The sequence below is a fragment of the Passer montanus genome, unplaced genomic scaffold (assembly GCF_014805655.1).
Source record: "Passer montanus isolate IOZ18808 unplaced genomic scaffold, ASM1480565v1 scaffold129, whole genome shotgun sequence".
NCBI lineage: Eukaryota > Metazoa > Chordata > Aves > Passeriformes > Passeridae > Passer > Passer montanus.
Window position 1 is genome coordinate 744,060 of NW_024359721.1, and position 16,260 is coordinate 760,319.

The 16,260-nt window shown below is 37.9% G+C and overlaps 1 protein-coding gene across 11 annotated transcripts in view; it reads right to left on the reverse strand.

The window, feature by feature from the left end:
• Positions 1-16,260, reverse strand: part of FHOD3 (formin homology 2 domain containing 3) — a 372,220-nt gene that overhangs the window by 149,637 nt on the left and 206,323 nt on the right. For all 11 annotated transcript variants that reach the window (XM_039698711.1, XM_039698710.1, XM_039698704.1 and 8 more), the window contains exon 6: positions 1,929-2,023. In XM_039698711.1, coding sequence (XP_039554645.1) covers positions 1,929-2,023 — 95 coding nt within the window. The remainder of the gene's footprint in view (positions 1-1,928; positions 2,024-16,260) is intronic.

Below are 16,260 nucleotides of genomic sequence, written 5' to 3' on the forward strand. Positions count from 1 at the left end.
CCACACTGACAGTAAGCCTGCCATACCTTCGGTTAACTTCTGGCACACAGACAGGGACTTAGATCTCCTCCAAGACAGTTGAAGAATAATGAAAAAGCAACTTTGATGCTACCTGAAACCAAACTATTCAAAGCACATTGCCTGCATTCCTCAGCTGCAGGCACTGAGCCAGGACATGGAGATAATCATTCAGGCTGGCAGTGGGGGAGGGAGAAAGGAGCTTAAGGACCCAAGAACTGAAGTACTCAGAGCAGGAAAATCTAGAAAGAATTTAATCTGCACGGTAGCAATACAGTCATGTTTCTCTCCCATTCCACTCCCATTATGTGCTTTAGAGAATTAAAATAGTCACGGACATGGAAGTATTTTTGTTCCTTTTTTGCTCTTTTATCTGTTCCATAGAAAATGTAGATCTGTATGAAGCAAATGGTTTCTCTCTCATCTCACACTGCTTTTCCAACTGTGGCAACATCCCCTGTTTCAGAAGGGAAAATGGCTCACAGTAATGCCTAGACAACAGTGGAACATTTTACACTGAGGCAAGAGTTTCTCCTTATCTTTTCCCAATCATGAAGCCTGCCCTTTAAGCCTGAGATTTGATAACCATCATTAACTTACTTTTACTTATCTACCAGTATAGGTATGTCAACCCAAGATAAATCAGTTCTTTCAATACTGCAGCACCTGTTCTTTGACTTGACAATCTGCTGCAGCAGTGAAGTTTGCACATGGTAGAAAAGAATTGTAGTGAAAAAAGGACCCTTGGGACATCAAGCTCTTCCTCCTTGTGTTATGAGAGTTATCAGAGTTAAAGTGGAGAACAGCAGCCTTTCCATGTCAATACAGTACCCAACAGCAACTTTGTGTGACTCAGACACTTGAAACAGTCCCAGAAATTTCTTAGTAACTATAACTACAGATTCAATTCAACTCCGCCAATTCTAGCAATTTTTGAGTTGTAAACAACAACTACCATACTCTGCTCTATCTCTTGTGTCATACATATCTATCTATGTACAGGTCTGCACGGTAAGAGCAGCAGCAGCCCCTGGCAGGCCTTAATAAGCTTCCTTAAGCTTATTAAGAGCCAACAGGCCAGAGAAGGGTATATTTGTAGGTTTTCCTATCCTAGGGCCCTCAGGATGGCATGTCAGTAGAATCTGTGTTCTGCTTGCTTTTCAAATTCCAGCCAAGATAGCCTTAAAGGTAGACTGTGCACTATGTAAATCACTATTCTACTGGAGAAGACCTCTTCAAGCCACACATATTCCAGCTTTCAGCTTCTGTCTCAATATGTGGGGACCAACAAAGAATACCCTGTAGGCAGGCACCAGACATTGCCTTCTAGGGCTCTTCAGGCAAAAGAAGACTTGAGATTAGGAAACATTTCTTTGCTGAGAAGGTGGAAAAACACTGGAAAAGGCTTACTGGAAAGGTGGGCAAAGTCCCAAACCTGTCAGTGTTTCATAAGTGTTTGGACAATGACCTTCATAAAGTGAAGCTGTCGGGCATTTGGTTCAGATGATTGTTGTAGATAATTTTCAATTGAACTTATGTATTCTAGTTTAAGAACGAGTCACTCTGAACTGTCCTTCCCCAGAGCTTAGCTATGTAGAATGGTGAGTAGAGCAGTTCCAAAGAATGCCTTGGGAACTGCAACTACAAAACCAACACATTTTCTCCATGGTCAAATGCAATGGCAGCACAGACAGTAATGAGGGCATCTTTACTTTTAAGAGCAGAGTATGTGCTGAGAAAAGAGTATAAAAACAGTAGAAAATAAGTAACAGCTCAGTGTGACCTGATTTCCTGATATTATGGAATGTTTTAGAACCTAACAGTCTATTTTTACTCCAAAAGCATAAAAAAATAAAATGCATTAAAAGAACATCAAAACCATATAAAATGAGAATATGTGAGAGTCTTACCTTTGAGCCAATAAGTGTGTACAGCCATTGGATGGTTTCATTATGATTTATCACTCCATTCATGCCATCAACATAAAGCATTATCTGGCCCAAAGCTATTGCAAAGAAAAGAGATAAAATATAATTAGAGCTGGTGAACACTTTTTATAATTCTAAGCATTGCTGAAAATTTTCTCTGAGCAGGGTTTACCAGAGATGTGTGGAGCTCAACTAATGAAAGATATATTGGGCAAGATTGTGCTGAATGAAATCCTGGGAAACTGCACTGACTTTACTGACTTAATCTGAAAATATATCTGTGAATTTCATCCTGAGACAAGCCCAAACACTCGTTCTTTCCTAGAAGATGCCATATTTTATGCTCCTCAAATCTGCAAACAGTACTCTACACACTGCTCACTGTCACAATGAAGAGCTTTACATATTGTGAGCCAAGATTTTCACCATTTATTTCAGCACCATACATAATGTTTGGAATTAGTATATTTGGATTGACAGTTTCAGTGAATACCAGTGATATGAAATTAAAGCTGGACAATTAACATCAATAAAGACATTAACTATTCACTACTGCACAGTGCTCTCTTGAAAAGAAATTTTACATTTTACTGAGAAAATACAAAAAACTGAAGCATAGTCATAAGTGTCTTCATTAATTTATCCTAAAGCTTTTATAACAGAATTACAAAATATACTAGTAAAATATTTTGTGACAGTAATTTCATAGTTTGCAATTGTGATAATATGAGACTTTCAAGAGACAACAGCTATTAAATCTTTTCTGACTGATAAGGACAGACATTTTTTGTAAGGATTATGAAAAGTGAATTAGTTCAATTCATCTATCATCTTCAAAAGTTTCCACTGTTAGATCTTCTGCTTTATAGCAGGAGATCAAAGCACGGTGGGATGAAAAAGAAATCTCTGATGTAACACCTTTTAGCACAGCCTGCTGGCATAACAACTCAATTATTTAATGCACAGCCTGATGAGCCCCTAGCACACCGCTTTGTGGGGGAAAAAAGGAAAAAAAAAACCAAAAACAAACACTCAAAGGGTGAGGAAAATTATGACACTATTAATCTTCCAAACACATTCTGAATGTTTGCTAACTTTTACACAGGTTTTGCACAGCATCATTTACCCTGAGGACTGATTTTCAAAGACATGAATGCTAGGCAAGCACTTATGTATCCCTATAGCCAAATAGCTAACAGTCATTTTTGCACCATCTCCTCCTTTTCCCTTTGGTCTAGTTGGCTAATTTATGGTTAAAAACTTGAGGTACTATTTTACATTCTTTATCTAATCTGTCACACGAAGCTAGAAGGAAAGCCACACTCAGTGAATGCCACACAATCAATGAAGACTGAGAAAAAGCAAGCAATAGAGCTCTGGCACAGAGATAATACATTGCATAGGCAGGCACTGCCACTGGGGCATGCCAGGCACTCTCTGCTCCTCCTCTCCAGGAAGCAATCAGTCAGCACCCTCTGAAGACAGGTCTCTCAGGTGAATAAAATCAGGTGGGAGGGACACAGGCCCAAGTGTTATGGTAAAATAAAAGATGTAAGTCAGCCAGTAAAAAGAGATACGAATTATACTGCCTGAATAAATGGCTGCTTTGAAGCATTTTGTTGCAGGTAGAGGAAATGCTACTATCCCAGCAGTAATCAGAGAAAGTTCTTAATTCTTGTTTTTACTTCCTTTCAATGCTAAAAAGATTTGGCACTGGATCAGGATGAGATCCAGTCATGATAAGGTCAACAAATCCATTTTTTTCCCCCTTGAAAATTCTTTGGTTGGGGGTGAAGTGCTTTAATTTGAATTTGAAACAAATGTGAAACAAATTTAAGTCTTGAAGCATGTTTTCCAAATTAATATAGAAATCAAACACAGCAAAAAGTTTGCTTTAAAAAAACATGTACACAATACAAAATGACTTCACTGTTTATACTTAAGACTAATTAGACAGGATGGCTAAGTAAGATCTGGCATGCATTTGTTTTCAGCCTCTTAGATGTGACTCTTCATAACAGCAATATGTTAAGGCAAATCAGTAGACCTTAGAAAGAAGCCAGAAAATCGTTTTAGGGATTCTTGAAAACAAGGAAAAAACCACTCCCATTGCTGCTTGAACTAGTGGCCAGTAAGTTTCATAGGTCAAGGAATTACAAACAATGCCATGAAACAACCAAGATGTAGAGTTATGTGCCCACATCACATCTCCAGTAGTTATCTCCTACACATGAAGCTCTCAGCTGCTGACAAACCTCGGTATAGACGTTCATATTGCTATTTCCTGTCTTCAGGGGTCAGAAAAATGAGACAAGATAGGTATGGTTGAGGAGAAACCTGTTTTCATTAAGAGGTAGAATAAGATAAGGAAAATCTGTATACACTGTACAAAGCTGAAGCCCCATAAATTCTTAGGAAAAGAAGGCCAGAAGACCTAAAAGGAGGAGAACGATGGTTTTCATACCCCATCAAGTTTCTGTGCTGAGCAAGAAAATGTATTTCCTTTACCATAACCACACCACACAGCCAAAATGGAAGACACCACCAAAAAAACCAGTGCAGGAGCAGGCTGGAGGTCACTGGGCCCTTCCAGACCTTGGGTCTGGGTGAGTAAAACACAGCAGTTTGGCACTAAATGGAGACTGACAGAGGACATTTTACATTCTTTGAAGCTTTTCTACCCAACTGCTATCTCACCTCCCAGCCCACAACTGTACCCTGCTGAAATGGCTGTGGCTGAAGCGCAAGCTCCATGCACCAAGCGTGCCCACACATCCGCCACCAACATCCAGGGCCCTGATAAGGGAGGACAGCCTCATCTGCAAGACAGTTTGGAAGTCCAAAATAACTTAAATTCACATTTTTATGTGCCTTTAACCAAAGTTTTTTTGTTTTTTTTTTTCTTTACCAAAAGATGAGGAGGCTATTTAATCCATTTAATCCCATCCCTCAGCTAACTGGAATTCTTTTTGGAAGTATATCAACAACCTACTTGTATTAGGAAAGTTTACTTTTGTGCAACAAGGGGCTGGGAGAGGGGAGTTTAAATACAAAGCAGACCTAATTTGGAATTTCTTTGTTCCTACCCTTGTCAAACCCTTAATCTTTGAAAGTAGTGTGTGACTTTACCCATAGTTATTTTTGAGTGGAAAATTGCTGGATTTCTTAGGAAAGGTTTAGGCTAGAAAAGGATAGACCAGCCAGAAAGCTCAGAGATTTCTGTGAAGTAAGAGGTTTAAGAAAGCCTCTAAAAACTTACCAATATTGGCACTGATATTCTCCTGGGATATAATGTTTACAGGACCAAAGAGGAAAAGCTCAAGCACAAAACATCATCACAATGAACATCACCTTAACTTAAAGTCTCTTTATCCCACCCATACTGGAAAAAGTTTCAAAGCTGCTCTTTGCCCACGCATGCACCTGCTTCTCTAGTCTGCTCTGCTTCCATTTCATCACAAGACTGACAGAGAAAACAAAACCAGTGAATGAACAGAAAACTTATTTTTTAACAATTTCCCATGAGTGAAACCCCTACTCATCATGTCAAGAATTACAGCAGGGATGCATCTTGTGATTGCAGTTGTTTCCATCAGAACAAGCAAATGTACAGCGTGAAGCAGGCCAAAGACAGACCTTGTCACTGCAGGTTTCAGTTCCCAAGAAAGCTTCTGGCCCAAGTTCATCAGGCAGTTCATACCCGGCAGTAGTGGTGCATGTCACATGCTGCATACAACTACAGGCAGGTATGCACAACAGACAGAATGGTGAAGAAACTCATGGGGAAGAAGAACCAGCTGCTAAAATTCATATTTTCATTGCTAGCTGAAATCTTATCATCAGTGAGAAATCAAGGGTCTGTGTGATTGCATTAATTCCATTTGAAAACTGACTGCTAGTTTGGTTATGGTATCCTGGGCACCAAAAAGGCTTACTCAATCAAAGCAAACATCCTGATGAAACAAAACTCCGTCTGTGTCTAGTGAGGGATCCCAGGAAAGAGATAATACAGTTACCTAATATACTACTACAAAGCTACTACTATACCACTATTACTTGGTAGTAATGTCAAAGAAAACAACCATACTTCAATCTTCTTTCTTGGTGTTTCCTCATTAGAGAGAGGCAAGATCCCAGCTACCAAGTGGCACCATCTTGAATACAAAATCTCCAACTCACCTCAGCTTCCATATGCTGGATGTCAGAAGCTGCTACTTTTGCTTGTAGCACCCTATCATGCTTGCGTGCACACCCTCTGATCAGAGCTTATACAAAATCCAAGGATATTTAATTTCCCTGATGATAAATCATTATTAACTACAACTTCTGTACCATCCAGCTACTTGAAAATCAGCAAAATCACAGCAGAGCTCTCCTCCTTCTAAGAGGTGACATCAGATAAAACAGATGACCCGGACTCTCCACTGCTTCTGAAAATGATCTTACAAAGCAACACTGTGGCAAACCTCATGACTCACACTCAGTCCACATCACTAGAACCACCTACAATTTGTATGTTTGGGGGTTGGTTTTGTTTTTTCTTTCCTGTTACTATTTGTATGGGTTTGTTTTAGCTTCAGTGAAAAATCTGCTGTTTATAGAGCTATTCCCATTTCTTTAGTATTGTTGACTCTATATGTAATGTCATCCAGAAGCTAAAACCAATCTTGTTCCTGGCCACAAGTGCATGAATATTTTGTTTGTTATCAAATATTTTTAAATCCCAACTCTTTTAATTTTGCATTTTTGCCCTCTGTTAATTTGTTCTTTCTATTACAACACATATCATGGTTGATACAGGCTAAGGAATTAATTTTCAGAACTTCCATATAAACCATGGGCTGAACTTCTATTACACAAGAACTGAACTATCTCAGAAAAATCACACTGAAGAAATAATGCTATGAACCAAAGCTGCAAAACCAGTTCTGAACAGAAGTCAACGCATTAAGTTGCAATTATACTTCAGAAGTTCTTATGCTGGTCAACACTACTTTAAACTTGAACTTTTTGTCTTATGCACTTTGAAAACTTCTGCAAGCTAGTTTCAGACCTAAAGTATTATTCAAAGTTCAAATATTTTGCAGAGACAGAGTTTCCAGATGAAACTTAATCTTCATTTTTTCCTCTGTCTACTTTACAGAAAATACATAGAGACACCACAAGTCCACCACAAAAGAAACATTCTACAGAGGAATTTTCTCCTCTCCCTGTTTCCTCTGCCACCCTTTTCCTCTGGTGTTTTTGCCTTTAAAACAGGACACAGCAAAGTCAAAGGGGACACAGCCCCGTTATTCAGTTGACATGTTTCATCAAAATCTGATCCTTTACACACACTGAAACACCTGTGGCAATGCACAGACCCCCCCAGCAGAGCCAAAGCAGTTTCTCTTCTAGGAAATCTTTTGTGCAATTTTAGAAAATTTACTTGAGTGCAAAGAAATAATGGACTCTCACTTGACTCTACCAGTAGTTAAACTACTGACGGCCATTTTATATGAATTAAAACCCGGCTTACATATATGCATTATAGAGAATTGCATGATTAGTCATAATTGTTTTAATCATTATTTCATGGTGCAGCACTCAAGCTTTAAATGGACTATGTTCTAGCATGTTTTACAAAATTAATAACACAGCAATATAAAGTAAACTGGGCACTGCTTATATAGCAATAGGTAAAAAAATTTCCTGATGAAAAAGAAATGTCTAATTAAAATACCTTATTAATAAGTGAGTAAATATAGCTGAGAATTAGACTGCTATTTTGCAAGGTGACTAGAAGCATGAAAGGAGGAGGAGAAGGAGGAAGAGGAAGGAGAAGGAGGAGAAGGAGAAGGAGAAAAGATGGAAGAAGGGAAAAAAAGAAAAGAAGGAAAATGAAAGGTTGACTAGATGGCTTTAAAAGATACTTATTCATCCTCAGTGCTTCATGAAGCAAAATGCATTTGGAAAAAGAGATGCCTGGTGGCCTGTAATTAAGATGACATATATGCAGATTTAGAGCTGAATTAAGGCAGCTGCTTCTTAATGGAATCAATGCTGGCTGTAAGACTGAATAATGTTCACCCAATAATAAGTATTTCTTCAGAATTGAGCTTTTTTTTTTAGTTTTAAAGCATTTTCCGAGGGGACTTCCTCATTGGCCCTCAGAACTTAAATTCTGAGGGAGCAGGACGTAATGACAAGATTGCCAGATTTTCTTGTGAAGGTGAGCTATTCTGCAAAAGCACCATAACAGAGCAGGACACTGCCCATGCAAATACTGAAGACTTATCTCCAATGGACTTACTCATCTCCTAGCTATGGAGATATGCACTGAATACTGATGCTGCAGCCACTGAGAAATGGCTTCATTTTATGGCAGAAATTAGAATCTGTTTCAGGATTAGGTCTCTCTTCTTATCTTTACATGTATTTTAAACTCTTTATACTAGATTTATCATGCTAGAGGCTGCCAAGCCCAATCTTTCACTCAAAGTAGGGAAATCCAGAGCAGGTTATTTATGACTGTACATCTAGGTTGACTGTAGCTTCAGGTAGCAGCTCAGCCTCTTTGGGCAACCTGTGCCAGTGCTCAGACACCCTCACAAGATTTTTCTTTTTTTCTTTTTAAGTTTAAATAAAATTTCCTGTATTTCAGCTAGTGCCCATGGCAGACATCTTATCTTTTATTGTGTATCTCTGAAATCTGGCTCCGTTCTTACTCTCCCAGTCATAACATAACATCATAACCCTTTCAGAACACTGAAATTTAATTAAACTGAATTTAAACTGAAGATTAATACACAGTCAAGAAACCAAAACTACATGTTAAGCTAGCAGTCTCAAAAAAAAAAAAAAGTAACTTTAATTTAGGATTAAACTAAGGAAATTTAGTGAGCCTCCCAACTTAAGAAGTGATACCTTAGCACTTCTATTTTGGAGCTGATTGAGTAATTTAGTCTGGCAGTGTGCTAGATGTGATGGATTTCAAGGCCTTTCCCTTTCCATTAATCATCATGAACATAAGCCTTCTGTCTGTGTAAACAATACTAATCCTGACTTTGAAGGTACAAAGAAGGAAACACAAACCAACCTTTGCAGAATGGAAAAGATAATTTCTGCAGGTCCCTTTCTTGAGCTCCTCAGACACCTATTTACCCTGCACAAAGAAAAGGTCCTGCAGGTGCAAGCTGTCTTTTATCAATCATTATCAATTACATACAGCACAGCAGTTTGGAATTCCAGCATCTGCTTTACATGCCGAAAACCTAAGCTTTGAGAATGAACTCAGCTTTTGGACTGGGAAACACTGTGGAGTCAGAAGTGGGTTTGGAAGAAAATGCAATCAGAACTCAGTCTCAGCAAAAAGCACAGGTTATTTTGATTGTTGGACTCTGTGTGTTGTTGCACCTGGGGCAAAGAAAAGTATGAGGGAATATATGGAATTTTTTTTCCCTATTATACATCAGCAGGATCTTTGCTCACTGCAAGTAGGTTGCCAGTGACTATGGAAAAAAGTACACTCTCTTGGGGTTCCTGCCTTCTCTGGCAAGTGAAGAAGTGTGGCACAGCTGGGCTATTTAACAAATGGGCTAGAGCAGAAAAAGGACATATGGTAGGGTACAATTGTTCACATACCGAACATTTGTAGTCATCAACAGTATTTCTTCTTAGTACAATTGTAAACCTTCGAAAATGAAACCTGTGGTTTCAAACTGAGCAAGTGATAAATTCTCACTGACTTTTTCCCCCCTGTTTCTCTTGGGGGAGAAGCCACATTTCCAAATACATTTTTTTCCTGAAAATCGAGAAGATTTTCAGGGAAGCAAAAGGGGGAAAATCAACAATTCCAAGCATTTCTGTATTCCTCTTATTACACTAATATCTTACTACATTCTTATAATTTAATAATCTATAATATTAATATTTCCACACAATTCTTATTAGAGGAATATATTATTGTATTGTATTCTTCTTATTAGAGGACTAGAAGAATAAAAAATAAGATAAACAACGGTGCTCATCAAAATTTCAAACATTGCCCAGCTCTGTCACCATGGTCTTTGTAAAGCATAGCATTGATCAATGATTTCTTGCTGTCATGTAGCAACAAGTTAGCGCTATCATGAGAGCTAGTGTTCCCCTAGATAGCAGTTCTTTGTTTTCTAAGCTCAACTTCATTCCCTGAGGTCCAGCCCTGGGCAAACATGGGCTCAGTTTGGCATCCTGGGATAACAGTGTTGCAGTCAGTATGGTGGCTAAATACACTTAAACCAGTGTTCAGCAGAAAGGCTTACAGAGAGTTGCAATGATTTCCAGGGGCATGTAAATTTACCTCTGCTACTCCCATGCCAACAGTCAGACTCCAAAATTCATGTATTGTGGCATTCATTCAATAATTCTGTAATATTCAATGTAATAATTCAATAATATTCATTCAGTAAACTTGGACCTCTAAAAATTATACAAACTATGTTCCTGAAGAAGAGAAAAGCTGTGAAAGAAAAATTAATGTAAAGCACTGAAAACAGTAATCCAATCACTCGTGTTTTACATCACTTCTCACAGAGTGTTTTGCAGGAAACAAAGCATGCTGCCAAAAGTGACTCTCAGAAAGCCATCCAATTTTGAGTTAAATTGAAACACTTTTTATTCTAGCCACTAGAATAAGGCATGTTTGGGGAATACCAGGGTAGAGATGCACTGAGAAAAAAATACAAGTAAAATTCTGCAGCTATTTACTTCAATATAAAGCTGTTTTCTTAATTCTCACATAGTTCCTTCACCGGGACATGCATTCCAAACACAGTTCCCTCTTCTTCCAATGTAAGGTACCACATGTGAAAAGCACAATAAAAGAATGATTATTTTAAGAAGCACTACAAAAAACTTTATGTAGAATCACTTTTGTAATTTCCTGTTGCTTAAGTGACAACAGGTACATGACTTTACACAAATCCAGAAGTTCCTCTAAAAGGATCCATTATCATCTCAGAAGACAGGAATGCAACAAGTGAACACAGCACAAATGTATTAAGATTATTCCAGGGCATTTGAGTAGTGTTTGAAATGTTATTGTCAAAAAGATAAAGAAGCTGTCTTTTTCAAAGGTATGCTTTTTAATATAAACTTGAGAGTTCTTCAATGCTTTTATCATCTTCAAACCAACTGATTTAAAGACCACTGTAGAGAAGCACAGAAAGTCTTTTTTCTTAACTGTATTCCATACCATCCAAAATTCTTGAATAAAAGTTTCCTCCCCTGCTCAAGAAGGATTGACTCAAGGGCAGAAATCAGTAGGATGAACAAGAATTCACTATGCTTTAAATTTAGCAACTAAATTAAAATAGCTCCTAAGCAAAGTGGGAGAAAAAAATGTCTGCTCAAAGCAAAGACAAGACTGGAAGTAAGGTTTCCTCACAGCATCCCAGCCTCCTCAGCATACTGTGTTGGCTAAAAATGAATCAAACCCAACATCCTGAAAAGAAAAGCTGTTTGAAGCAAGATCTGTGTCTTTTATCTACTGAGGGATAGATCCCAACATCCAATGATTTTATGAAAAAGAATGCATCTGTCACTTTTTATTCATTTATCTGTCTTAAAACCAATAGTGAATGTATCTTTCTAATTTCCTTTATTGTAATTATACCATGACAGATGCCGAAACTAAATTCCTGATATACTTTTCAGATATTTATTGCTCTTCAGCATGCTCAGCCTGTCTCTAATGCTTCAGATAGACTCTACCCTGCAGTAATGTGCATGCCATTAAAGAATTCACTTTCATCTCTTGAATTTATGCTTGTTATGGCAAATTAATGAAAGACTCTATTCTTTAAGTACTGGCTAAACAAAGCCAAAGTCAGCAATAGAAAACAAACCAATACAACACTTCATTAAATGTGCTTTTTATTTCTTTTTGTTTCAAGTATGTCTGTTGCTATGTGAATTTTAGGGTTATACAGTCTCCTTTCAAATCTCACAGTAAAGAATGTGCTCAAGCCACAAGTTCATATCTCCCATTTGAAGTGGACTTCTCATGAGAAAGGTGCAGAGAAGAGACATAATTACAAATCCCTTTAAGTACAGAGCTCAAACTCTCCCAAAATATTGACTGAAAATGCTGTTTTGTGTCTCTGCTCATTCATCTCAGATAATGAGAAAAGATTCCTTCCAAATTAACTGTAATTCTCTTCTAATCCCTCTATTCTTTTTTTTCGCCCTTCAGCACAGTGATAGTGAGAACTCCTTCGAATTCTGAATCCCACCTTATCACAGCAATTCTTAGAGAGAAACATAACAAAATTATCTGTGGCATGCTCAGACTTTCCTGCTCTCTGTCTCAAGAGGTGGACAGCTACACAAAATGCACACTGGTCCTGTTTTTTCGCCTTCTCAAAATTCACAGTTGACATTTACAAAAAACTTTTTAATTCTAATTACTGATTGAAAGAATAGAGACTCTCTGCTTTGAAATTCATTTCCTTAGCATATAAAAAATGAATAAAATCGATTCAAGAATTAAAAAAAAGTATTTGGGGGCATAAACTTCCTTTGACCAAAGAATGTAAGGTCTGTCATTGGTAACCAGTTTTCATCTATGTGGTGGCAGGGAGAGAGAAGCATGTAATAGCTGAAGATGAAGGTGGTGGCTTTGACCATCGACATTTCTTATTTATCAGTAACCCTGTAAATGAGAAATGTAGTTGAATAACCATATTTTATTTATAGAGAATATTTTTAGGTGATTTTATTCCTTTTGATCATTATCCTATAATTCAGTGATCACAGCATTATTGGTAATCCTCATATAAACCATGCATGTTTCTATGACTGTATGATTGGTCAGCACTCCCTTAGCAGGAGTTGCACAGGACTGTATGGTTATAGGATCCCAGGATAACAACACTGAAGAAGACGGTGCAGAGACAATTTGGAGACAGGAGTGTTTTACAGCTCCTTGTGTTAGTTTGGAGCAAGATTGCTGAGCTCTGCTGTATGACCAATAACATCAGGCTCCACATAGAAGCAGCTAAATTACTTCCAGACCCAAACCAGTCCTGGAAGTATCACGGACACTTCTGCACAACACTTCTGCAGTAAGTGATGTGGCCTGAACCCAAACCATCTGTGCATAACTGGCGCAGAAGGTTATGCATCTATGGAATAATTAGTCCACAAACAAGAAAAATCCATCACGGGCAATTAGTTGTTTCTGGGTACTTAGAAAGAAGTTAAAAGAACATTAGGTATACAAAATTCGAGCACTTGAAACTTCAAGAAACACCACAGTTAAGATTCCCGCAGAAAACTTTGTTCAGCCTACTCTGTGCATAAACTTAACTATGTCAAAATAAATTTCAAGAAACATGATTACTGAGCTTTGGAGTACTTCCTCACTCAAAGTAAGTGCTGCACTCTCTCACTGTGTGGTCCTAGGAATTTTTAGTGCAAACCTACTGTGGAGACAGAATATTTCATTTCCTGCAGGATGATGTTCCTCAATACAGTGAGTGCTTCATGGGTCTGAATACTTTTTCTGCATAGCATATTGATGAGGTAAAGAAACTATTCTGTTCTGGAAGGAAACTGGGGCTTCCACTAGCTCTGGATATCACATCTGAGACAGCTGATAATCTGATTTGTATTTGAGAATATCTTTTGTTATCATAGTACTTCGAGTTTAGGTTAAGCTCTGCACAGTACGGTCTCAGATTGGCCCCTCCAAAAAACAGCAAACACACCTTGACATGGAACATAATGATACTTTCTGACAAGTTGAACTGAAATTACTTGCCTAGCAAGTACAATACATACTAACACTGTGGCAGAGGTTCAGTTAAAACCTCTCTCCTGTTACATCAGGAACTTTAAAATGTGTAGCACCACCATCGCTTTTCTCTCCTTGAACTTCGAGGACTGGCAGCCTTATTTCCAATGTCTGGAAAATTTGGTTTATAAACATTCTAATCCTTTAAGAGTTGGACTCAATGATCCTTGTGGGTCCCTTCCAACTCAGAATATTCTTTGTAATCTGTTTTTGTTAGATTGCTTTGTTTTGGTTTTGAGGAAAAAAAAAAAATGGTGTGTGTATAAAAGAATCCCTCATCATGCTCATAATTTCTGGAATGAAATTGTGAGGTTCATCACACTGGGTTTTGCCATTTAATTTAACAGAACAAATACTTTTCCCATTAACTTTTTACACACCCTAAAGAAACAAACATCTACAAGCTATTTCTGGTTTATGATAGAAGTCACATTGGCAGAATTTGCTTCACCAGCTATGATTTAAAAAGTTCAGGACATCATTGCAACAATACTTGGAGCTTGAAGAAGCAAGAGTTATTTCAGATGGACAGCAACTCAAATGAGGTACTTGGCTGGTCATCTTTGATACCCCTGAACTTCCACAAAACACCACCCACCATCCATCATTCACAGCTTTGTCATCCTCCAATCTATTCTCTGGATTCGGGACACCTTCTCTCTTTATCCATGTTTCTCAACAGCAAGACTGATAAAATGTCACAAAATGGCAAAACTTTCTCATTACCCTACTGAACCCTAAGAGAATGATGAGCATTCTGCTGCTCTACACACAAATTCTGGCAAGTGGAGATTATGAGAGAGGGAGAGACAACAGACCTCTGATCTGCTCTAAGCCACGGTTCCTCAAGGCTACTGCTCTGTGGCCTCCCACTTGTCCTGGATGGGCATCTTTAGCTCCAAGCATCTATTCAAAATACACCTCACCTTCTTTTGGGGCCGGTATCCATATGTCTGGGAGAATGCTGCTAACAATTTAATCATCGTTACCATCCAGAACCATCTGTTTAACAAAAGATTGTTTAAAAAAATCAGGTAAATTACTTGCATGTGAAATGAAATGGGTGTATGCTATCTTCAGCCTTCCTCCTCTTCAAAAAATGATGCCTACCATCTCTAGAATTGTTACTTTTATTTCACAGTTGCAACTGGGAATTAGTTTTAATTAATCTCATCCCTTCTGACTGCTCAAGGCCAAAGGGTGATTTTTTTATCACAGCATACAGAACATACAGACAGTTTTTCACTTTTTACACAGTACAAGTAATGCAAAAGTTAAAAAGTAAATAAAACACCTGAGTTGCTTTATTGGTGTAGAATATAAAGTGGAAGTAAAACATGACCATTTTGATTCACTGTTTGATCTACAGAAATTTATGTTAGCACAAAGTGTAAAAGCAACAGAAAAGCTTGAAAGCCAGTAATTCTCATTTTGCAGACAAATAGAAGAAAAAATAAAAGTAAACAACAGTTATCAGCTAAAGATAGGACAGAGGACTGCTGTTTGCTACTGTGAAAGAAAATTTCAGAGCTTTACAAAATCAACAGTACTATAGCTGATATAAACCTGTAAAAATTTATTTTGCAACCTCTACATAACAAATTGCATTAAACTGTTTCATATCTTTGCAATAAAGTATTCAGACTCCAAAATACCACTCTGTGTAAACTTTTGAAAGCTCAATTTTTGCATATCAACTTGGGAAAATGCTTCCAATTTAGTTACATAAATAAGTTGCCTATAATGCATCCAATCCAAGTGACCTTACAAAAAGAAATAAAATATGAAGTGGTGAGAGAAAGAATCAACATTACTGGTAGAAGCACTAAAAAAATAAAGGCTATTCTCTCCTGCCTCCCCTAATTTCATTTCAAGTTTAACATGCAGAAAGGCTCAGAGCCAGAATACTTATCCAAACTATATAAATCTCTAGGCAAACTCTCCTTACTATATGGTCCTGTCCCCATAAAACCTTGCAATTCTTCCTAATGGTGCTTTCCAGCAGGAAAATCTACTAGAGAGCTATCTTTTCTCACCAAATCTTCGACCAGTCTTTTCCTACCACATCTTTCCTTGGAAGAATTAATCTCCTTCCTTGCAATATGTTTATTAAATGAAATGGAAATTGAAACAAGCCCCCAAACCTAAAGTGAACTCTACAGCAACTGGGTACCCCACACTGCTGCTGAGGCTGCCTCTGAGAAAGACCCAATTAATTCCCTTATTCCCTTCCTGAATTCCTGAGCAGGGTCAAAGGGAGGCAACACCATTTACCCCCACACAACCCATTTCAGACAGCTGGTCCAGCTAATAATGTAAACATGGTAACACCTTGGAAAGGTCAACCAGAGGAATGGTAGCATTAGTAAAGCAATTAATTTTGGGTTGCATATTTCCCTCTCACTTTACTCTCCTCCCTTCCTTCCCTCACCTTCTTCAAGGAAGCATTTTCACTCATCTGAACAGAAATTTTCAAAAGGTGAGAGATGGGATTTTCTT